The sequence below is a fragment of the Camelus dromedarius genome, chromosome 9 (genome assembly GCF_036321535.1).
Source record: "Camelus dromedarius isolate mCamDro1 chromosome 9, mCamDro1.pat, whole genome shotgun sequence".
Classification (NCBI taxonomy): Eukaryota; Metazoa; Chordata; class Mammalia; order Artiodactyla; family Camelidae; genus Camelus; species Camelus dromedarius.
Window position 1 is genome coordinate 35443735 of NC_087444.1, and position 25249 is coordinate 35468983.

Below are 25249 nucleotides of genomic sequence, written 5' to 3' on the forward strand. Positions count from 1 at the left end.
TGAAAAATGAAGGTTATTCAGAACACTCCCTCACGGCATACACAAAAAATAAACTCAAAATGGCTTAAAGACTTAAATATAAGACACAATAAATCTTCTAGAAGAAAACATAGGCAAAACATTCTCTGACATAAATCTTAGCAATGTTCTCCTAGGACAGTCTACCCAGGCAATAGAAATAAGAGCAAAAATAAACAAATGGGACCTAATTAAACTTATAAGCTTTTGCACAGCAAAAGAAACCATAATCAAAACAAAATGACAACCTACAGAACGGGAGAAAATATTTGCAAATGATGCAACTGACAAAGGCTTACTTTTCAGAATATATAAACAGCTCATACAACTTAATAACAAAAAAACAAACAACCCAATCCAAAAATGAACAGAAGACCTAAACAAGCAATTCTCCAGTGAAGACATACGAATGGCCAATAGGCACACAAAAAAATGCTCAATATCGCTAATTATCAGAGAAATGCAAATCAAAACTATAATGAGGTATATTACCTCACACAAGTCAGAACGGCCATTATTCAAAAGTCCATGAACGTTAAATGCTGGAGAGGGTATGGAGAAAAGGGAACCCTCCTACACTGTTGGTGGGAGTGTAGTTTGTTGCAGTCAGTATGGAAAACAGTACGGAGATTCCTCAAAAAACTAAAAATACACTTACCATATGATCCAGCAATCCCACTTCTGGGCATATATCTGGAGGGAACTCTAATTTGAAAATATACATGCATCTCAATGTTCATAGAAGCACTATGTACAATAGCAAGCCATGCAAGCAACCTAAATGTCCATCGACAGATGACTGGATAAAGAAGTTGTGGTATATTTATACAATGGAATATTACTCAGCCATAAAAAGAATAAAATAATGCCATTTGCAGAAACATGGATGGACCTAGAGATCGTCATTCCAAGTGAAGTTAAGCCACAAAGAGAAATAAAAATACTATATGATATCACTTATATGTGGAATCTAAAAGAAAAGAAAAGAAAAGAAAAGAAAAGGACACTATGAATTCACCTACAAAACAGAAAGAGACTCACAGACATAGTGAACAATCTTAAGCTTACTAGGGAAAGGTGTTGGGAAGGGATAAATATGGGAGTTTGAGATTTACAAATATTAGCCACTATGTATAAAAATAGATTTTAAAAAAAGTTTCTTCTGTATAGCACAGGAAACTGTGTTCAATATCTTGTAATAACCTTTAATGAAAAAGGAATGAAAACGAACATTTGTATGTATATGCATCAGTGGGACACTATGCTGTACACCAGAAACTTCAATAAAAAAAAAAGATAAAGCATATATAAAAATGTAGTGTAATTCCATCTTTTGGTAAATACACACACACACACACTAGAGACAACAGGTATACAACAGATATTAGAAGGCTATAAACCTAAAAGTCAATTTATTTTTTCATGTGGGGTTATGGCTGGCTTAAAAGTTAACCTTTTGGTTTTTTTCTAATTGTTCTACAACAAAATGGGCTATTCTTGTAATTTAAAAAGTTATATGTCTTAAACAAGCAGAGGTTTCTGGGGTGCCCGCCATATTGTATTTCTTAACCTCGACTAAATTTACACGGGTCTTTTGCTTTAAACTATTTGTTAAAATATAAATTTTTTAATGCAGTTTCTTCTATTTACTATTTTTAAAAACGTTTAATAAGCTCCACGTATTTATTTTTCCATATTTTAAACAGTCCCGCGTCGCTCGTACAGTGTTCCATAATTTCGGAGCAAAGTTGATACTTGATCGCAAGCGTCTGTTGATTTACCCCGTGGATTTTACGGACTTCACATCCCAGAAGGCATTGCGGCGGGCACACCGGGAACTACGGGGTCCGAAAGGGGACTGTGAACCCTCGGTCCCTTCCCTCCCAGAAGCCCGCGGGCGGCTCGGAACGCCAACCATATCATGGCCGCGGGAGCCGGGGCGGCAGGCCCCGCTTCCGGCCCGGGCGTCGTGCGTGACCCGACAGCGTCACAGTCGAGGAAGCGGCCTGGCAGGGAGGGCGGGGAGGGCGTGCGGCGGTCGGACGCAATGGCGGGAGGAGGCGGGAGCAGCGACAACAGCGGGCGGGCGGCAGGGAGGCGGGCGTCCCGCAGCGGCGGGCGGGCTCGGCGGGGGCGCCACGCGCCAGGGCTGGGGGGCGCCGCGGAGCGGGGCGCGGAGGAGGCGCGGCTGGAGGAGGCAGTCAACCGCTGGGTGCTCAAGTTCTACTTCCACGAGGCGCTGCGGGCCTTTCGGGGTAGCCGGTACGGGGACTTCAGGCAGATCCGGGACATCATGCAGGGTGAGGGCCGGGCCGGGGGAAGGAGGCTGGGGTTCATGGGAAGGGGATCTGTGAAGCCCGAGTGTCGGGGTTAGGGGTCGCTGAACCGACGATGTCTTCTTTCCCAGCTTTGCTTGTCAGGCCCTTGGGGAAGGAGCATACCGTGTCCCGGCTGCTGCGGGTTATGCAGTGTCTATCGCGCATTGAAGAAGGGGAAAATTTAGGTATGGTCATTTTTACATTTTTCTCTGTGCTTGCTTATTTAAGATTACATTGTTGTTTTCAAACTTAGAGCTGGGTGTGAAGCATTCAGTTAAGTTGGGCTACTATGTTTCGATCCCAGTGGTCTTTTTTCCTTTTAGAGTATTCTCTGGCTTTAATTTTCTCCAGTTAGGATTCTCTTGGCTGCTTTTCTGTTTTTTTATTTCCTGCCACCTGTTTCTTGCTCCCCCAGTGTTGTTGCTATCTAAAGTGAGTTTATGTGAGGATGCCCATCCCCCCCCCCAATAGAGTGTTTTTAAAGTATGAGCACTTTTTTTCCCCCTTCCTGAATTGAACTTGACGGCTGTTTAGCAAACCGGTCTTCAGATTCTGGCCGTTTCTGAGGAGGATGTGTGTATCCTGAAATTTGAGATGCAGCTGCATGTGTTAAAAAATATTTTTTTACCTGCCTTGAAAATTACTTAAAGTCACTTGAAATTCATTGATCTGAATTTGTAAGTCTGTAGCCAATATGTCAGCAAATTAAATGCAAATCTTACAATATTTGCATGTTTTTTCTTTATGTATATATGACATAATTATGTTGCTCCTTAGATAACATATTACAGTGAAAACTGTGCTCTTTGTCCTAGACTGTTCCTTTGATATGGAGGCTGAGCTCACACCACTGGAATCAGCTATCAATGTGCTGGAGATGATTAAAACCGAATTTACACTCACAGAGGCAGTGATCGAATCCAGTAGAAAACTGGTCAAGGAAGCTGTAAGGCTCTATTTTTAATTTTTTTCCTTTTAACAAAAATCAGAGGTCCTGAATCAGTGCTTATCTTTTCTGTGTGGGATGGAGGAGAAACAGGGATGGGGAGAGAGCACGTTTGAGCACAATCAAACGCATAACTCACACACAGATGTTATCTCATCAGGTGACCCCTTCCCAGCCTAGGCTTGGAAAGAATTTGTTAATGGCCAGTTCTCAGCGTTTGTGATTTTGGTGGTCTTCCTTGTGACCCTGACAGGAGGAAGTGGGTTGGCATTGAGGACTGACATTTTGGAGTTGAAATATTATTCATTCAGGAGCATCCTGAAAGGGCTGGAAGTAACTGGCCTAGGGTTTGGTCACCCTTGTTTATAATAAACCAAGGAGAATAGCTGGTATCTTGGGAAACAAGGGACTGACTTTGAGCTCTTTTGTCTGCAGAAACAGAGGCTTAGGGAACGTTCCCTTGAACAGACAGAATCAGAGGTGCTTGGATAATCAGCCAGTTAGAAAAACAGTAATGGTAAAAGGCTGGCACAGGCAGTGTTCTTGACAAGAAAAAAGCTAGTAGAGTGTCTAGGAATTTGGATTGGAACTGTGTCATGCTCAGGTAACTTTAAGTAGTGGAACTGATTTTTATGTAAAACATTGAAGCGGCCATGGAAACTAGTCAGAAAAAGCTTTTTTCTTCTTCAGTAGCCAAGGCTGGGGGTGTGGAAGCAGATGCAGAGGTGGAAACTGAAGACCAGCAGCTCAGCACTCCTTGGTGGTGAAAGTAAGGAAACTAGTAAAGAAAAGAGCACCTTCTAAAGACAGGGTCCAGGGGATGAGGAGGAAGATAAAACCTTGCTTAGCAAAGGAGACTTCCTGTCCCTTGGCTGTGTGCTGGGTACTCAGACACTCTGTTAAAAAAAAAAAAACTGTGTGGGGTACAGATAACTTTATTTATTCAGTTAAGGACCTTGGGTAGGAACTACTTTTGGTCTTGCAAGATTACTTAGAAAATTCCAATTCCAAGGAGGAATGATTGCAAGAATGAGTTTTTAGTATAGGTAAGTCAGGATTGTGTTGGAGATAAAAAGCCAGAAAAGACATACTAGCAAAGGAGAAGTCCATGCCTCCTTTCAGAATAGCTGAGGATCTTCTGAGAGGGAAAGGACAGTGCCAGTTCAGGTAATTCATGTAACTCCTGTAAGTAGCTAGCTCATTCAGAAATGCAACTCCTTCATAACACAAGGGCTATATAGATTTGTCTTCTGGCCCCTCTTCTGGAAGAGTGTGGGCTTTCATCTTTTGGCTGCATATTTAAGTTCATAGATCTGTTTTGGGGCTTCATTGGGAAAAACTGATTAGCGAAATCTACATTCCCTTAAAATAGTCAGTCATTTTTTTACATTGACTCCCTTCTGGTCTTCCATTTTCCATCCGGTACCAGATCTCTTGTTACACTTACTGTATTACTGTTACTGCTGTGTAACAAATTACCCCAAAACTTAGAAGCTTAAAACAACAAATATCTCTCAGTTTCCAAGAGTCAGGAATTGGTAGTGATTTGGCTGTGTTTCTGAATCAAGGTCTTATGAGATTATAGTCAAGCTGCCTGATCCTGCTAGGGTTCCAGTCATTTCAGTGGGATGGGTCTACTTCCATGCTCAGTCATATAGTTGTTAGCAGGACTCACTTCCTTGCTGGCTGTTGCCTGGAGACTTCAGCTCCTCACCTCTCCATAGGGCTGCTTATAACATAGTAGCATGCTTCCCCTAGAGCACGTGATCTAAACCCAAGATAGAAAGCTGTGATCTTTTATAAACTAATCTCAGAAGTCACATATCACGTATCACCTGACCAACTCTGGATTATGTTTAGAATGGGACTGTGCAGGAGGTGGGGAATCACTGGAGCCTGGCTGCCACAGTTACCTTGATCTCCTAGTTATTAAACAATACTAGATCACTTGTTTGTTCAATTTTTTTTTTTTTAATTTCTCATTTAGAGTCACAGAATATGTTACCTTTTGATACCTAGGCTCAATGAGGCTTTTTGATGCATTTTTAATCTCTGTGAAGTATCACAGCAATTTATTTTAAAGCTTATTAAATTTTTTTAAAAGTTTATCAAGTAAGTTATTTATTAACTTCTTAGCGTGTGGTCCAGAGATCTCTACAGGTCTTCAGGACCCTTTCAGGGATCAAAACTATCTTCATAATAATGCCAGAACATTAGCTGAGGGGTTTTTTTTTTGGAAATTAACATTTTTTTAATTGAGTTATAGTCATTTTACAATGTTGTGTCAAATTCCAGTGTAGAGCACAATTTTTCAGTTATACATGAACATACGTATATTCATTGTCACATTTTTTTCGCTGTGAGCTACCACAAGATCTTGTATATATTTCCCTGTGCTATACAGTATAATCTTGTTTAATTAGTTGAGTTTTTAAATGCATTGACATTTACACTGATAGTGCAAAAACAATGCTGGGAAACATTTCTGGTGCCAGGGGAGTGATAAACTGTAGTAGTAGTCATTGTATTCTTCATTGCCACATGCTTGCAGTTAAAAAAAAAAAAGTCGTTTCAATTAAGAATATTTTTGTTGAAGCAGTAAAAATTATTAATTTTAGTAAGACTCAACCCTTGAAAAAACACCTTCTCAGTATTTTGTGTGACAAAATAGGAAGCTTTCCTGAGCATTTCTGATGCATACTGAAACATGGTGGTTTTCTTCAGGGAAAGCACTTGTATGATTGAGTTGCATGCTGATCTAGCTGCATTTTTAATGGAACGCCATTTTTGCTTGAATAACTGACAAACTTTGGTTATTCAGACATGGTAATCTGGCAGTCATTTTCTTGAGAAAGAGCAAAGTGAACTTGTTGCTTTAAGGAAAACAATTGATAGTATTTGTTGCTAGAGATAAAATTACTGTTTTCAAGTGAAAATTAAATTTTGGAAAACTTGTATTCCTGTGCTTGGTAGCTTCCCAGTACTCAGACTTTTCTGATAAGACTGATGATGATATTATCAACTGTGATTTTAAAAAATATTTTTAATGAATGTATCAACATTTGGAAGGTCATAACTCAGTGAACCAGTATTTTCCAAATGATCAATGAATTGTATTGCAAAATCATTCTTGGGCAAAAGATGCATTGAAAGTTCAAGATAGACTAAACAGATTTTAATGTAACAATGATGAGTTTACTTGCTAAAGTTTGGTGTGTAGTCAAAGAGGAATATCCACAATTTTCTGAAAGGGCTATTAAAATACTCCCTTTTCCAACTTTATATCTGTGTAAGGTCAGATTTTTTAATATACTTCAACCAAAACACACCACAGCAGAATGAATGCAGAAGCAGATATGAATATATCATCTTTCTTCTAGTAAACCAGATTTTAGGAGATTTGCAAAAATGTAAAACAATGCCACCTTCTCATTAAATTTTTGTCTTAGAAAATAAGTAATTTTTCATTAAGATATGTTAACTTGCAATGAGTTTATTATTTTATAATGAATCAATAAATATTTTAAAATTTTCTCAGTTTTATATTTCTAATATGGTGAATATCAACAGATATAACTCACATAAACAAAGCTCTCTGGGGTCCTCATTAGCATTTAAGAGTATAAAGAATCTCGAGACCAGAAAGTTTGAGAACTGCTTCTGTAAGCTGTTAATGATACCGAGACTCTGCTGGTTTTCTCTTCATAACTGTAAGAGAGAGTCCTCAGATTTCTGTGAACAGGGGAGAGTAACATGTCTGGTATGTTCTTGGGGAAGCATTTATTTGTTGCTTTTGCTATGCAGCTTTCTTCCTCATACCTTTGGTAATAGCACCTTGATTTTCTTTTGGGACCTTCTCCCACATGAGGTGCCAGTGCATCAGACACACTTAAAACTTTTAGTTCTTGAAACAGAAAGCTTTGCAAGGCTTTTTGATCATTTGTGCTTCCCATACAGCCAGGTTTCTTTCTGCGTTTGCTTTTTTATTTAGTCTTTCTTCATTTCTGTGAGTTTGGTTTTTTCTTCCTCTGTGCTTTTTGGCATTTCCCCCTATATAAACCTATCACCTCTATTGAAAATCTGTGCTTGGAATTTCATTTTTGTTTAAGTCAGCCAGAGACCATTGCTATTGCTTACACAATATGAACCTGAACAGATACATAAGAGAAAAAATTATACTTATTTCTGGAAACTTTCAAGTTTTTAAAAAGCAACGTTTCATCTCTTTAAAAACAAAAACAAAACAAAAAACTTCCCAGAAAATTAGTACATAGTTTTAAAAGATAAGCTCATAACACAAACTTTGGAGGCAGACTTTTGATTTAGATTTTGAAAGCATTCACATTTCCTTATTTCACAAATTAAATGTAGTCGGATCTGTGTTCCAGGCCTGGGAAAGATAGATAAGCATACTCTGTCTTCTTAACGCAAGTGTAAGTCCTAGATAGAATGCATGGAGCAGCTATCTGAAGACTCAGGAATGTAAATGGCAGTAAGCAAATGGATAAGACCAGTTTGAGGGTCCACCAAACTGGTGATGAGTAGATTACCATTTTTTCCTCTCCAGTATCACCAAGCTTGGACTTTAAGTATCCTGAAACCTAGAAGTGCACCCCAGGTGTGAACAGAAAGAACTCCAAGAGAGGCTCTCTCTGGTTGGAAGGGCAGGAAAGGAGAGCTAAGTGGCAGAGAGGGTGGAAGAAATCCTGGGAGTTTTTTTGTTTGTTGTTTTTTTGTTTTGTTTTGTTTTTCCCCTTTTCTCTCTTCTCTTCTGTCCTAGAACCCAGGCAATACCACACTGATGGCAGCAGTGACCCAGTGATTAGGGCAGGCACCTAAAGATAAAGAAAGAACCCTTTCTCTTTAGCAGTGGAGCTGTGATCCCCAGAACTTGAAGTAAATTCCATTGCCTTTTTTTTTTTTTTTTAACTGTCTATCCTAATGCTTAGTCCTGGATACAGATGCAGTTAGTGTGTGGCAGAACTGGGAAACTAAAGCCCGAGAATGCAAGATTGGTTCAATATTTGAAAATCAATCAATGTAATCTACCCTATTTATCCAAAGGAAACCATATGCTCATATCAATTGAGGCAGAAGAAGCATTTGACAAGATTCAGCATTATTTCATGATAAAAACACTCAGCCAACTAGGAATAGAAGGAAACTTCCTCAACCTGATAAAAGGCATCTACAAAAACCCTACAGGTAACATCATAGTTAATGCTGGAGGATAGAATGCTTTGACCCTAAGATCCAAAATAAGGCAAGGCTGTTCATTCTCACCATTAACATTCTACATCATACTGGAAGATCTAGCTAGTGCAGTAAGTCAAGAAAAAGAAATAAAAGGCAACAGATTGAAAAAGAAGGAATAATATTGTCCCTTTTTGCAGATGACATGGCTGTCCATATAGAAAATCCCATGGAATATACAAAGAATAGCTATAATAATTAAGTTTAGCCAGACTGCAGGGTACAAGACCAATATACAAAAATCAGTCATATTTCCATATACAGCAGTGAATGATCTGAAATGAAGTTACCAAAACAGTGTCACTTAACATTAGCTCCAAAAAGAAATACTTGGGTCTAAGCCTTAACAAAATGTGTAGGATCTATATGTAAAAAAATACAAACTGCTGATTAAAGAAATCATAACCTAGTAAACAGAAAGATACACATGTTTAAGGATTGGAAGACCTAATATAGTTAAGATGTCAATTTTCTCCAGTTGATCTATGGACTTGATATAATTCCAGTCACTATCTCAGCAGGATTTTCTGTAGATACAGATTGATTCTAAAAGATATATGATAAGGCAAAAAAACTAAAATAACCAAAACAATTTTATAAAACAAGAACAAAGCTGGAGACTTACTACCCAATTTTAAGAATTACTATGAAGCTACAGTACTCATGACTCTAGATATATGGATTAATGGAACAGAAGAGAGAAGTCCAGAAATAGACCCACACAAATATGACTGATTTTTAATAAAAAATGTGAAGGCATTTCAATGGAAAAAGGATAGTTTTTAACAGATGGTACTGAAATGACTGGATGTCCATATGCAAAAAAAAAATGAACTTTGACCTAAAACTCATACAAAAATTGATTCAAAGTGGATCATAATCTAAATGTAGAGCTGTAAAACTTTTAGAAGAAAACATGAAAAAAAAAATCTTCATACCCTGGACTTAGGCAAAAGGTTCTTAGATATGATACTAAAAGCATGATCCACAAGAGCATAAATTGGATTTCATCAAAATTTAAAACTTTTGTTCTGAGAAAAACTGTTAAGGAAAAGACAAGCTACAGACTGGGGGAAAGTATTTGTGAATCACATATCTGATAAAGGACTTGTATACAAAAGATATAAAGAACTCTCAACAAGAAAACAATCCTATTTTGAAAATGGGAAAAGGACTCACCAAAGGATATACAGATGGCAATTAAGCACATGAAAAGATGCTCATCATTTAGTCAATAGGGAAATACAAATTAAAATCACAATGAATACTGGGACATATCTGTTAGAATGGCTAAACTTTGAAAACTAATACTGACAAGTGCTAGTGTGAATGTGGAGCAACTGGAACTCTCATACGTTGCTGATGAGAATGCAAAATGGTATAGCTATTCAGGAAAAAATTGGGCCATTTTTTTTATAAATATGCATTTTCCAGATGACCCAGGAGTGAGGGTATTTACTGTGGAGAAATGAAGTTATGTTCACACCAAAACCTGTACATGAATGTTTTAGCATCTCTTATTCATAATCACCAAAAATTGCAGACAACCCAATTGTTTTTCAGTGGATGAATGGATAAACTGTGGTACACCCATTCAATGGAATACTACTCAGCAATAAGAAAGAAGGAACTATTGATAATGCAACAACATAAACAGATCTCAGAGGCATTATACTGAGGGAAAGAAGCCAGTCTCAGCTACATCCTATAAAAAATAAGCCATATGATTCCATTTATATGACATTCTGAAGAGATGAAACAATGAAAAGATGAGTAGTTGCCAGGGGTTAGGGATGGAGGAGGTGACTACAGAGTGCAGCACAATGGAGGTTTACTAGTCCATGGTTTGTTTTTTTTTTGTATCCCCATTGTGGTGGTTACAGGAGTCAACACACGTTAAAACTCAGAACAGTACACCAAAATAAGTTAGTTTTACCTCAACCAAGTTAACTAAAATTTTAAAGCATAATAGAACCTTAATGATTTATAAAAAAGTAAAACCTTTGTATTCTTCAAAACAGTAAAAATCGTCTTAGTATAGTTTTTCTGCTGAAAATGATGTGAATATGATTTGATTAAAATGAAAAGGTTTACTCTAGCTTCCCTGGCAGCAAGAACTTAGGTGTGTGCCTCCTATTCAAGAGCATTTGACCCCAGTTTCCTTTGCCTGGTATGGCTGTGCTCAGCACGCTGAGGGCAGAATCACCAGAGATTAGGACTTTCTGAATTCTTCTGCTATTCCTCCTTCTCTTGGTCTGTCTGTATCTCCTTAAGTTCTTCCTTGTAAAGACTGAAAACATCTGTGGACAAGTTTTCCGTGTGTGTGTGTGTGTGTGTGTGTGTGTGTGTGTGTGTGTGTCTTACACCTCTCTTTGAGACAAGATTTAAGGTAGCTACTGCATCCTGTTAGATAACTCCAAGTAGTCCCAGTTATTCCCTGGCTTTCTAATTTTTTTTTAAGTGCATGTAACGTTTTTTAAAATACCACTTTTAATTTTCAATCACTGTTATTTTCCCTCTGCATATGTTCTCTGAGGGTTTCTTGACTGAAGGACTCTCCTTTTCCTCTGTGGCTGATGAGACCTCATCCTACCTAGAACTTAGTGCTCTTTCTTTCTTTGCTGCTTGTGAATGAGCTGGGTTTGTCTGTCTCTGTAACTCCCTGCACACTTTAATTGGTGTTGGGCAGCTGGGGTTTACAGTAGGGAGACTGTGCCGGTTCTTCTACCAAACTGGCCTCAGGCCTTTCCTGAATGGAACTAGCAGAACTTTGTGGTCAGCAGATCACTTTTTTTTCCCCACAGTATGTCCTCCCCTCATTCCCCCCATTACATCAAAGCTTTTGCATCCAAAGAGAACAAAACCAATTGTTCTGGGGGCCTGGAATGACTCCTGTCCATTTTGCCTTTCCTTAGGAGATCTGATCCTTATTCAGATTGAGTAAATGGTCTGTAATCCAGGGGCTCAGATTTTGCTGTATCAGCCATTAAAAAAAAAAAATCCAACGTCATGTTGAAAATCTACCACCTTACACACTGAAAGAGAGCTTACAGTTGTTCATACCACTTGAACAGTAATTATTAGTTTTTAAGTAGAGGAATTTGATAGAATGTGAGAAAGTTCTTGGGTATATAAGACAGTTTGACTTTTTAGTAGAGCTTATTTTGATATTTGATATTCTGATTACACCTTTCATTGTTACAACAGTTTTTTAAAAAGTTTTTTCCCCCTTTTGTAGGCGGTCATTATTTGTATCAAAAACAAAGAATTTGAAAAGGCTTCAAAAATTTTGAAAAAACATATGTCCAAGGACCCCACAACTCAGGTAAATTTGATACATTTTTGCTCCTATGACTTAAGTCCATCTCATTGCTTTTTGCGAGGAAGCAGGGAAAGGGTTCTCTGTCAGGAATGCTATCTCTGTCAGGAATATTTACCTTTAAATATTCAGCACCTTGAGCATGTTGTCTTTTATATTCGGGATAACTTACTGTTAGATTGGCTTTTCAAAAACTTGACAGATTTACACAAAACATTTACTTGCCCATTTCCATCTGGTTTATGACAGAACTTTATGTGATCAGCACCAGGTACTAGGCTATCAGGTTTTGTTAACACGTCTAACTTTATTTATATAATTGCTGATCTTGCAGACACTTGAGAATATGCTTGGTGAGGACTTAACTCCTGTATTTTCTGGTGTCAAAATCTCCGCTGGTACCCTGCCTTTTTTTTTTTTCCCTTTATAAATCTAAATTTTATTTTTTGACAAGATAATACATGTACATAATACAAAATTCAAAAGGTACAACAAAAGAGCTTAGTGAAAATTCTCTCCCCTCTGACTCGGCTGTCTTGTTCCTCTCCCTAGAGGCAACCAGTGTTTTTTGCTTTGATCCTTTCAGAGATATTCTAGGCATATGCAAGCAAATAAGCGTGCATGTGTGTGTATTTACAGACATACACATGTATCCATTCTTCTTGTTCTTCCCGTATACGTGTGTGAGCATATTCTACACACTAGCTTGAGCATTCTGTAAATGGCTTTTTTCATTTAATATATCTTGGAGATCTTTCTATATTAGCACATAGGAAGCTTATTCATCCTTTTTTGGTTCTCTTTTTTGAAAGTTAAAGTTTTTTTGTGAAAGTATAAAGATACTTTAGATCCTGAGTTCTTCATCCTTTTTTTTACGGCTGCATAGTAACCCACTGTGGCTGATGTGTAATTTATTGACCTGTTCTATACTGTGGTTAGGCTTCCCTTCCTATATATACCAGTGATACTCAGTGACAGCATTGTGAAAGTTCTGACAGTGTTGTCTCAACTCATCATCGTTGCCTTTTTACTGGAGTTCTCCTTTCTCATGTTGCACATATTGGTCCTTCGTGTAGAAGCTGAGAAATGATCTCCTGAACATTATCCGTGAAAAGAATTTGGCCCACCCTGTTATCCAGAACTTTTCCTACGAGACCTTCCAGCAGAAGATGCTGCGCTTCCTGGAGAGTCACCTGGATGATGCGGAGCCCTACCTCCTCACGGTGGGGCTTGGCCTTCTCTTCCCAGAGCCATGACGTAGCCTTGAGGATGTAGAGGCAGTTACGAAAGGGCAGCTCTTTTTAGAAGTGAAAAGAGTAAATGTGTGGGAGAAATTCCGCATTATATGCATTATCTATCTTAATTAAATGCCTTAAATATACAGAAGCAGAGATCCTGGCAGAGGCAAATGGAACATACCTGGTTTCCCTCATCTCCCATTTTTACTTTCACTATGTGTGATTCATCTGTGTGGTGAAAGTAGGAGAACATTCAATTAGAATTGATGGTAGTCCAAAGGAGATGAAATCTGAGTTAAGTGTGGGAGGAGGAGTGGTGGTAGATATGGTATGATGGTGGTTGTTAACAGGAAGAAGGCATAACTGGAGCAAAGGTGTGACTAGAGTATGATAACCAAAAGAGGTCAAATGACATACTAACTGGATCAAAGGGATAAGCATAAAGAATGGAAGCAGCGAGGCTCGAGATAGCATGTGGAAGAAGAAGAGCCTAGTCTGTTGTAGAAGGTGGACCATGAACTGAGTGAGAAGGTTTTCTTTAACCAGGATTCTGAGAGTGTTGAAAATACCCTAGCTCATAACAGGAGAGCTGCAAGGCCCATTTCAGATAGTGTCAGTGATCCTAGTTATTTGGGAACTCTCAAAATTATTTGTAAAGCAGATAGTTTGGAGTATTCAAGAAGCAATTGTCAGGATATTTGAGCCTGGCCTAGGAGTCTTTGCTTTGTATTCAGGAAACTGGAAAATAACCTGTCACTATTTCTGTTGAGGATAGAACTCAGCTCTTAAGATATCACTCGTTACAGATATACAGTCTAAAATTGAATGATACTGGACTGATTGGAAATGTATAATACTTCAGTCGGAGGGAGACAGATGAGCAGTTGGAGTCAGAGTAAGATTGCCCTGCTCAGGACTTTATGTGGTACAAGTAAGGATTTTCAGAGAGTTGTTAATAGGCAAAACATTTATGGAAATATAAAAAATTCTATATACAAACTAAAAAACATTAATATAGACATTAGTCATCCCTAAATTTCCCAAAAAAAGTTTGCCTTTTGTATATACAACTAGATTAGGGATGCGATTGGAAGGATGGAAGAGGAGATGCAAAGTAAAATCATGTAACTATTTGTTGTCCAAAATAACCTTTTGGAATTCTTGCAATGTTAAACTGCTTAGCACCACTCAGATTGAGTTCTCCTTTAGTATAGAAAACAGTGAGCCATTTTTTGAGGAAGGAAAGAAGGAAGAAGTTTGAGGTAGTTCTTGTAAGTTCTCTTCCTTTTTACATCTCCCTCTAGTTTATGCCTAAATTGAATTTGTAAGTGAACATGCTTGTGTTTTGAGTTTGTTCATGGTGAAAGAGTTAGGGAATTAAAGAAATTCTGTGACTTCCTCTTCCTGATGATATCTTTCCTTTCCCAGATGGCCAAAAAGGCTTTGAAATCTGAGTCCTCTGCCTCAACTACAGTGAAGGAAGATAAACAGCCAGCACCAGAGCCTGTGGAAAAGCCACTTAGAGAACCTGCAAGGTGAGAGGGATGCCCTTTTGTGATCTTGGGTGAAATACTGGGGCGGTCTGTTGGAAGCGTAGTTGTCTTCTTAGAGCAGGATCAGTTCTTCCTGGTGGTCTGACCTCCTAACATGTTACTGGGTTACTCATACAAGGCACTGTGGGATTTACAGAGCACACCCTGGGAAAATGAGAATATTTAAGACAGGATGTCAGATCCCTGGCAGCAGTTCCTCACTGGCTGTTCCCCCCAGGTTCTTTCCTTTTGTGTTTCTCTCTCCTTGCCTTACCCGTATCTACTCAGTACTTCCTTGTTGATACCTGAGCTCTTAATGCAGTGTTCAGACTTGTGAATCATTCCCAAGACCAGTTGCCAGAGCAGGGGTCACTCATTTAGATGCCTTTGGGAGCTTGGTAGGAAATGTTAAGGAGCAAAGTGGGCCTAGGATAATACAGTTGAGAGCATAGGACTGTGATCCAGAGAGGGCATCCTTAGGAAAAAAATTTGCTTAGGTTAGACAACAAGACACATCTGCCAGCTGAGTTTGGCCTGCAGGCTGCCAGTCTGCCCTCTCCTAACAGTTTTTATTTAAAGCATACTAGCTATTCCAAATGATAGATGAACTTAACTTTATTTTAAAAAGGCAGTTTCTCTTTGTTCCAAGAGTGTGTGGCATGCTTCTTACTCTGAGAATTCTCAAGAGAAAGGAGAAAGAGGGCAGAATGGAGACCAGTCTTTTACTTCTCTCACATGAGGGTTGGACTGGGACAGCTGGAAGAAGCATTTAGACTTCACAGTGAGATTGCTGGATTATCAGTTGGTTGTCAGGCACTCCGCAGAGTTCTTGCACTATGGAAAGCATCTCTTTAGTTCATGGAGACTGCATGGATTTAGCAGCACACAGGCTAAAGAGGTCTCTGGAGGGAGTGTCACTGACCCTAGTACCTTTAGGGTTCTCTTACTTGAAGTTTAAGCCCCATAGTTCTAGTTACAGTGCATATTTAAAGGTTCTGCTTAACACTTACAAATGGGAGCTTTTATAAATAAAGGTTGTATTAAGCAACCTCCCTTTTTTTCAGATGAAGAGTCCTCCACTTGAGGAGTCCTCTGTCTGATTTGAAGCTTCACGCTTTGGAAAAGCTGCGGCTGCTTGGATGAGCCTCAACAGTGGTGAAACTGATCTTTTTATGTTTGCTTTCCTTGCAGGCAACTCCAGAATACCCCAACCACCATTGGAATTATGACTCTGAAAGCAGCTTTCAAGACTCTGTCCAGTGCACAGGATTCTGAGGCTGCCTTCTCAAAACTGGACCAGAAAGATATGGTACTTCCTAATAAAGTGTGCCCACCATCACCAGCCCTCAAAAACAAGAGACCGAGAAAAGATGAAAACGAAAGTTCAGCCCCTACTGAGGGTGAGGGTGGCGCTGAACTGCAGCCCAAGAACAAGCGCATGACAATAAGCAGATTGGTTTTGGAGGAGGACAGCCAGAGTACTGAGCCGAGCGAAGGCCTCAGCTCCTCCCAGGAAGTCATTCCGGCGCCACCACCCAAGCCCACCATTCTCAACCAACCCCTCCCTGGGGAGAAGAATCCCAAGTATGAAGACCTTCTTTGTAGCAGTTTTGGGGCTGGTTGGTGGTCCTGGTTGGGCCTGGTATTGCTTCCATGAATGAAGTAACTTACAGCTAAGTTATTCACCACCAAGGCTTGCTCAGACTGCTAGAATGTGACTCGGGTGTGGGCAGTGACGACGTAGCCATTCCTGCCAGTTCTGAAGCCCCACACGTGGGCTTCCAGGCATTGCTCTAGGGCATGAGTGAGGTTGGAAGGGTATCAGAGCCTCCTACTCACTGCTGCTTTCATTTTTTAGCAAACTTCTGAGTGCCTTGTAAATATTAATCTTGTTTGTTAAATTCACTTGAATTGGGTCACGTTATACTTTGATCCTTAGTAGAGATTCATGACTGGTTACAGTTTTTTACCTTTTATGAGCATTTTAGACATGGCAAATTCTAACTGATCACTCACATTCTGCTAGGTTCTGTGGGGCAGTGGTTAGAATGCTTTCAGTTTGCTCCCCATGATCATGGCCCCCAACCTGGCTTTCAGCTTTGCTCCCCTTTGTGGCTTCTTGTGGACCCTTCCTCTAGGCAGACTGGTCCCCCTGCTCTCACTGGAACACGCTGTTTGTTTCTCCTGCTCTGTTCTTCTAGCTGCCTCTCATACCCCACGTTTGGCCTACTATTCATCATTGTTTGTCCAAATCCCATCTGTCTTCAAAGGGAAGAGAAGCTGATGTTGGCTAAGTACTTTCTGTGGGCCAAGCACTTCCATGTATTATCTTACTGAATATCTACACTCCTCTCTCTGCCAGTGAGTTATGAGCCCCATTTTATAGATGAGGAAAATTCAGAAAAGTTACTAACTTGAAGTCATACAGCTGAAAAGTGGCAAAATTGGGCTTTGGGATTTTTAATCCCAGTCAGTCCTGACACAAAAGCCTGTGGCCTATACATCCTGTATACCAAGCTGCCTCTTAAAATTCTGCTTCTTCCATAAATTTCCCCTGGTCACCCTGCTGTAAGTGATCACCTTGATGGTCTCTGAAGGTCACTGCCTTCTCTACTACTGCTCTCTGTTGTTTCCTGGGGACCTATGCCCTGGCATGCATGTGCTAGGTGTCCTGAGGGGCTGTGGCATCTGATAAGTGATTTATACTGGAGTGCAAATCTGCACTATATGCACCACTGCCTGCATTTGGAAGTGAGTCAGTCATTGGCTGGGCACACAGAAGTGGCTCAATACTCTTTTGCTCTCATTTGATACATGATCTCCTTTACTCCTCACAGCAATCCTGTGAAGTATAGGTATTGTTCCCATGAACAGATGAGGAAACTTGAGAGGGTACATGACTGCAGTGGTTTTGTAAATGGGAGGGTACGTGAAGGTTTCAGACATATATACCTCACTCATGTATCAAGCGTATGAAGTATCATGGGTACCCCAAAGCAGAGGTTGGCAAATTATGGCTCCTTGGCTGAATCCACCTGCTGTCTGTTTCTGTAAATAAAGTTTAATTGGAACACAGCCACACCCATGATTTATGTATTGTCTGTGGCTGCTTTTGATGCTACAGTGAGTTGAGTATTTTGCAACAAAGACAGTTAAGACCTGCAAAGCTGAAGATACTATACGGCCCTTTACAGAAAAAATGGACCCCAGAACACCAGCTCTAGAAGAAGCACATGTGAGGTGCTCTTGAGAGCTGCCGGGAAGAAGAGCTGAGCCTGCTCAGCAGAGTTGTGGGTGGAGCAGATGTTGAGCTGGCCTTGAAGAGTAGGAGGTCACCCAGCATGTAGGGAGGTGGGGGTTCTAGGCAGCGGGAACCCCTTGCATTAGGGCATGAGGAAGCCTGGTGTGTGCCGGAAAATAGCCTGTACAGCGGGAGAATACAGTGCACAGAGGGTGTGGGAGAAAAGTCCAGGTGGGTGATGGGCCAGATCTTGAGTGTCTATTATAGTCTATCAGGCAGGGTTCTCAGGAAAAGCTTCATATCACAACTGTGCAATGTTTAGAAAATACATATTCCCAGGCCCCTGACTATGGAATTAGAATGGGCAGGGGAATGCTCTCTAATCTGCTTTTCTAACTGCCCAAAATAAATCTACTACAACTAATCTGAAGGCCCCTGATGAGACACCACTGAGGGCTTTTGAACAGCCAGTGAGGGAAAGAGGGTGGCTGGAGACTGCTGCCCAGACAGCAATCAGGACCTGTAGAATTGGAGGAGGGGAAGGCAGGGTTAGGGTCTGTCACCTGGAGAGCAGGGCTACGACTACTGGATTTTACTTCTATAAAAGGCTAGCAAAGTGTCAATATTTTAGCTTTGTCAGCCACTTGCGTCTCTGTTGCATATTCTTTTCTGTTTTGTTTTTTTTTTACAACCCTGTGAAAATGTAAAACCATTCTTAGCTCATGGCTGTACAAAAACCAGTAGCCATAGGCTGTAGTTTGCCAACCCCTCTAGACCATGAAGTTCTAACGTCACCAATCAGGCACGCAAGGAACCAAGAAGTGACCTGACTTGCCCAGACCTCACAGCCACCTAACAGCTAAGCAAGAACCAGATCTCAGCCCCTTCCACAACATGAGAAATTAGGAAATACCAGAATGTTTAGATACATAATAAATTTATGCTAAGTTCAGAGGAGCAGAAGGTTACCGAAGTCATTTGAAAACATTGTTTGCAGGAAGAGTGAACAGATACTTAGGTGAAAATGACGGATTCAGGGGTTAAAATCAGTTATCCCAGCACTTGGATAAATAAACAGAAGACTGTAATCCTGACTTTTATTTATGAATAGTAATTAACAGAGTTAATATCCTGAGAAGGAAAAACCTAAAATTTTTTTTTTACTTTGTCTCAAGCAAATTAGTTATTCTTAGAAACAACACTTTTGGGAATACGATCCAATTTAAAAACAAAGGAAAGTAAGTAGTCCACCATTGGTGTCGGCCACTTAGTTCAGTAATTTCATAGAAAACTCATGGCACTCAAGGAATTTTTTTCAAGTCTGCACTTATTAAGCAAATTGCCTTCATTACTCATTTGCAAAATATCCAGACAGCCTTAAAAATAAATTTTGTTTCATAGTAGGGAAGGAGACACAAGTTTCTATTCTCTTGGTCAAGTTTTTCATGTTATTTTGATCTATATAAATTCTTCAAAACTTAATTCAGATACTTTCCATATTTGTAAAGGATGTTATAATTCTGAGGTCAGATTTGTACTATGTTCTGTAAGACATGACTGTAATTTTCATTTATATAACAATGGGTTTTGGATTATTTTTCAGCTTTAGGACTGTTTTGGTTACACCTGAGTACTTCAGATTTTATGTTCAGGAATGATTTTTGTTTGTTTACTATTCTAGTCTTTGATGGTGTAATTCTTTTGCAGCTCTTTGGTAATCTCATTATTAGTTTAGCTAATATCTCTCCAGCTTCTGTTAGGGTGTGTGTACTGTGCCAGGCATTAGCAGTAGACAGATGAGGATATAGCCCCTGCTGTCAAGGAGCTTATTATGGTGATGAGCATGGTGTGAAACGGCTGTGTAATAAAGTGGAAGCACTTCCACAAGGGCACAGGAGTGGGGACTTTTTGTATGTGTTGGGCAGGCTTCATTGAGAATTAGGGCCTTCAAAGATGGGCAGGATTTCACTTGACAGGGAAGAGAATCCCAAATACAGAGAACAGTAAATAGGAAGGAAAGCACGGAGCTTATAGGAGGAAGGAGCAAAGGGCATGGCTCTGCTGTTGGAGGGGTGCGGGTGGAGGGGTGATGGGGTGCTGGTACGGAGAGGAGGCACTGGTGAGAAATTGACTGGGGCCAGACAGGATGATTTTGGTCCCCCATATGGGCATTTTAGATTCATTGTGTAGGCAGTGAGAAGCCATCACTGAGGAGAGGAGAGATGTGGTAATTTTAGGATAATTGTTCAGGTGGCTTTGGAAGAGGAAGGGACTAGGGGAAGAAACTCCAGTCGAGAGGCTAGTGTAATACTGGTGAAAGGTATTGGACCATGGACTTGGACTGGAGGAATGGGGAGGGAAAGGAGAGCAATCCAGAGATAGGAACATGTCTGTGAAGGAGAGGAAGGAGTTTGGCAGCTTCTAGGTTAGAAGAATGCTGAAACCTTTAAAAGAGTCCAAACCAAACAAACTAAAAAAAAAAAAAAATCAGGAAAATGAACAGAATTTGGAGGGTGATGGTGATGTGTTCAGTGCTGAGTTGAGGGCTGGTCCTGCAGCCTGGGGGATGTTGACATGGAGATGCCTGGCCAGGTCAGGATTTGGGAGTTGTGTGTAGGTGAATCTCGAACGTAGTCACAGCAGAACAGGGAGGAACACAGGGCCACAAGTAGAGCCAAGGACAGAACGTGGGATGACCTAGGATGAATCTGTCTTACACCTTGTCCTCTTCGTTGATCTCCCCGCAGAGTCCCCAGAGGCAAGTGGAACAACTCTAATGGGGTTGAAGAAAAAGAGACTTGGGTGGAAGAGGACGAACTATTTCAAGTTCAGGGTAAGCAAGGAGCTCCTCGTTGGTCTCCTTGACGCCTGCTGAAGTGCAGATGCACGTTCCAGAGACTGCATGGCTCCAAACCAGAAGAAGGTTAAAAGTTCCTCCTCATGATTCATGAGGAATCAGTTTTATGTCTCTTCCTATTAAACAAGGGAGACTATCAAAGCCGCACTTTTATGAAAATTCCTGGTTTGGTTGAATAAATCCTGTATTTAATTATAGTTGATGTTCTTCCTAAAATCTTTTAATTAGAAAAGGTAGTGGTGGTCATTCCCTACATTTCTTGTTTAAATAATCTCTTACCAGTTGCTATGTATAAATGTTTTTTCTAAGATGAAACTTTTCTTTAATTAATACTAAACTTCATAGCATTTGCATTAGGAGCTCTCCCACCACATATTTTGCGCTCTAATGGAAATATCTACATGCTAAACCTTAGTTTGGGAGATTCTGAAGACTTCTGTAACACAGCAACAACAGTAATCCTTTGCCAGTCCCAAAGGTTTTATCTTTAAAAAGTACCTTTCATTGGCAAAAACATAGTTGGCAAAATCAAGATTACACAGAAAATGGTGGAAGAAACAAAATCTATAAAAGTGGCATTAAGTATTTTAAAAAACAGTATATAAGTTTTAGAAAACATCCGCTTCCTTTGCAGTTCTAATTTGTCAGTTTTAGAAAACCGCTTCTACTCTAGTATGAAATACTCCATAATTTAAAAATAAATAGTCTTCTCCTGTAAGTATCCCTTTTCCTGACTCACCGTCCTCCACTCTTTAGGAAGCATTGCTTGGGATAGTGAAATCTGCTCAGCCAGACACACTAGCATGTTTCACGTTTATACAACTTTGCCTTTTCTTGCAGCTTTTAAACTGGCTCTCTCTGGCTTGAAATAGCATGTCCTTTATACTTGTATACCCTCCTGTAGCCCTCTGGTCCTTTAAAAAATTATCTTGGTCCATGTTTTTGAGGCCTGATCTATTTCCACATGGTGAGAGCATAGAGTTTGAGCAGCTCTCCCATGGTCTGTTGCAGTGGGAGGCAGTAACTGGGAAGCAATAATTATTACCCCATTCTTTTTGTTTGAGGACTCGAACCAAAATGATCAGGGATTTAAAAATTCAGAAAACAGTAAAATTTTTATTTAAAGCAATGGTTAGCAAGGGGTTATAAAGCAGAAATTTTATATATATACACACACATATATTATCTACACATGCATATGTATGTATGTGTGTATATACATATTTATATGTATTGGAATTTTAAATACCACAGTCCCTCAGTAAGTTTAGCAAATGATACTGGTTTTACTAAAGAGCCTGAAATCCATCATTAACCAACATATATTAAATGCCTATTTGTAAAGTACTTGCTTTGCAGATTCTCATGGGCAGAAATGACTGGTATCTTGTAAGCAAAGAACAAAAACAAAGTATCCTTTAGTGATGTCCTTTCTTTTCTCAGTTTGTAAAATCTGAATTAAGTTTTCCCTTTGGGGACATTCTATGTCTTTTTTTTTTTTTTTTTTTTTTTTGTGGTTTGTGCTGCTCAGAAAGGTGAACTCTGAAATGAGTCTACTTTTAATGTTTTCCAGCAGCACCAGATGAAGAGAGTGCAACCAATGTAACAAAAAAGCAGGTAATTTAAAATTCTTCTCTTATCTTTTCTGGTTGTGTGGGTAGAACAGAGTTAAAATAAGTACTCACATCTCACAAGCATAGACTACCCATGCCCCTGGTAAAAAATTTTACTTGTGATTTTTGGATAATCCAAACTAAGTTAAAATAATAGTAACTCTCTGGAAGAAAAATCTAGAAGGTCAGAAACATGATGCATTTCCTGACCATGAACCACACAAATTTGAAGTTTTGAATGTAGAAGTGATTACTGAGGTTGAAATGGCAGGACACTGAAAATTAGTAAATGTCCAGATCCATGGTGTTAACTTATTATCTAGCTCATGTTTTAAAAATATAAACCCTTCCTCTGGGTTCAGATTACTTTCCTAGGATCCAGTTTATCTCTTCACTGTATGCAAATGTGAGTAAGTGGAGAGACAGGTTGTGATAAATCCTTTGTGTGTGTTTTTTGTTTGTTTGCAGAAGTGGACCGTGGAGGAAAGCGAGTGGATCAAGGCTGGAGTGCAGAAATATGGGGAAGGAAACTGGGCTGCCATTTCTAAAAATTACCCATTTGTTAACCGAACAGCTGTGATGATTAAGGATCGCTGGCGGACCATGAAAAGACTTGGCATGAACTGAAACAGGCTTTCACTTCCACAGAATTCACAGGAGCATGGTTCCTAATAATAGTCCCTGGTAGTCTGCTGTTTCTTTCAGAAGCTGGGCTGGGATGAGAATTTTGGGCATCCTCCTCCTATGTGGGGGAGGTCTGAGTTCCACTTCATCACTGTTGGAGATCATGGAGCTGAGAAACAAAACCAAGTCCACCCCATGTCCTTGGCAGAGATGACAGGCTCATAGCTTGTACAGTGCCAGAATACCATTAGTATTTCCCTTCTTTAGTGGTTTGCTTGAATTTAAATCCCCAGTAATCCGTAGAACCTTCTCCTAGGAAATGGTGGAGTCTGTTAGGAGCCACTTTTGACTCCATGACCTGTTAAAACCAGCAGCTTGAGCATTATTTGGAGTGAACTTGTTCCAGGTAAAGCTTTGGCCTTCTGATGCAAATGCAAAGGAACTTCGTCTGTCATGAACCCAGGTTGATGAGAGACCAGCCCTGGTAAAAGGACAGTCCCTTTAAAAACTGTTTAGCCAGTTGTGACATCAGCACCTAGACCTGACTGCCTTGGCATTTGCTCTTCACATCTGCTGGGCTGCGTAGGCAGGTTTAACCTCCACTTCTCACGTGGTTGAAGCAGTTTGTCATTTGGTAAAATGGTGATTGTAGATAAGCTTAGTCCCTCCTTCCCACCCCCTCTTCCCAATTCCCTTCTTTATGCTGGAATTTTAAAGCTTAAAAAAAAAATCTTGATTGAGTATAAATGCCTAATTCCATTCTTTGTGAAATGGTTGCTTCCGCCTGATTCCCTGGTTGTGCCGTGTTAGTGTCTTGCACTGGAATTCAACATTCCCTTCTCCTTTTGTACTGTGTTGTGCTTGCTGTCTCTCTCAGACATCCTTAAAGACTGTCTTTTTAGCAAACAAGAATTTCAGTAAAGTGTTTTCTGTAATCTTTTTTTAAAATATGAGAACTAATTATTGTCCGTAACTTGTAGCATTCTTCATTAAAGTCTTGCTTCTCTCAAATTTAAGTAGCTGTTTAATTGCAGCTGAAAAGATGGAGGTAGCAAAATGTTGAACAAGCTTAGCTGCTAAACTGTCTACATTAAGAAACTGATGTCCAACTGTATTGGATGTTCTAATCCTTGGAGGCTGTGCAGGATAAAGATGTGGAAGTTTCCTCTTAATTTGTCCATTTCCTCATATAACGTACTTCTGGGGATAAAAGAATTCCCTTTTTCTCACTTTTGAATGAGTGAAAGGTACAATGTAAAAAAGTACTAAAATCTTAAAATTCATCCTGTATTTAAAATATGGAAACTTTGTTCAGCCTTATTACTTATTAACTACGTGTTTGGGGGTTTGGTACTACTGTTTTTTTGAACAGTTAACCCCAAATGATACCATGAAACTACATGATAAAGTAAGAACGTATCTCCACTCGATCTGGTTGTAGCTAGTTGGGGTCTCCCAGCAAACCAAGCTTTAGGATCCAGAAGCTTTTCCCCCTCAACTCTCCCATCACTAGATGGTGCTCTCTAGGTAGAAGAGTGACACTGTGATGCATAACTTCAGTGTTGTTTTTATTACAGTGTCACTGAAATGTGTACGCACGTAAAACTGCCTGCAGCTTCTACAGAACTATAAAACTTACCATGAACTGATGACTGTTTTGCTGAGCCTAAGTCATTGCTCACGATACGAGCAGTATTAGGGCCGTGGCAGTGGTGGCGAAACCAGCAGGGGAGCCTCTCCCACTGTGTGCTCCCAGGCTCTCCCATCCTCACCTTGGCAAGACTGCTGCAGAACCCCGTGCCTCCAGAGTGCTGGATGTCACGTGGCCTTCGCTGGAACTGAAGACAGTTATGAAGTCTGTTCTTCATAACACAGAGCTTGTGACAGTTAATGGTATTACCACTTGGAATTAATATAATACATTCTGGTGCAATACTTAATTAGAAGGTACTAATGCTGTTTTGTTTCTCAAGATTATGGCTGAGATAAAAACATTTAGATGTTGTCAGAACTCAGAGACTGACGGACACACTGTCCTGGTGGGTAAGAGTGTGAGGCTGACTCAGGGCCCCAGCTGTGCCGGCTGTGCTTGCGGATGGTGGGCCAGCCACTGGAATCTCTGGATGTCCATTTCCTCATCTCTGATGTAGTAGGGAGTGGTACCACCCTTGTAGGGCTGTTGTGAGAATAAAATAAGATGCAAATAAACCTCTTAGTTCAGTGCCAGCCATGAAGTCAGTGGGTGTTCAACGATACTCTTCCCCCTTTTGGGTGCTGAATAAGTTGGAGA

General features: G+C 40.0%; 2 protein-coding genes across 4 annotated transcripts in view; one reads left to right on the forward strand and one right to left on the reverse strand.

Annotated features, from left to right (window-relative positions):
• Positions 1-25249, reverse strand: part of NIP7 (nucleolar pre-rRNA processing protein NIP7) — a 64379-nt gene that overhangs the window by 29895 nt on the left and 9235 nt on the right. The window contains exon 5 of one of the 2 annotated variants that reach the window (XM_010979218.3): positions 21819-25233. The exons of the other annotated variant lie outside the window; for it this stretch is intronic. Within the exon in view, the coding sequence (XP_010977520.1) occupies positions 25195-25233 (39 nt within the window). The 3' untranslated portion in view covers positions 21819-25194. Of the gene's footprint in view, positions 1-21818; positions 25234-25249 lie in introns of those variants that run through there. 2 annotated transcript variants of the gene reach the window in all.
• Positions 1914-23970, forward strand: TERF2 (telomeric repeat binding factor 2). Of its 2 annotated transcripts, none has more exons than XM_010979221.3 (10): positions 1914-2318; positions 2426-2521; positions 3152-3282; positions 11774-11860; positions 12931-13077; positions 14521-14627; positions 15816-16208; positions 20613-20698; positions 22296-22339; positions 22804-23970. In XM_010979221.3, the coding sequence occupies exons 1-10, from the start codon at positions 1940-1942 to the stop codon at positions 22960-22962; spliced, it is 1629 nt and encodes a 542-aa protein (XP_010977523.3). In that variant the 5' UTR covers positions 1914-1939; the 3' UTR covers positions 22963-23970. The 2 variants fall into 2 exon arrangements, with proteins under 2 accessions (XP_010977523.3, XP_031314043.2); XM_031458183.2 differs by having other exon boundaries at positions 22299-22339.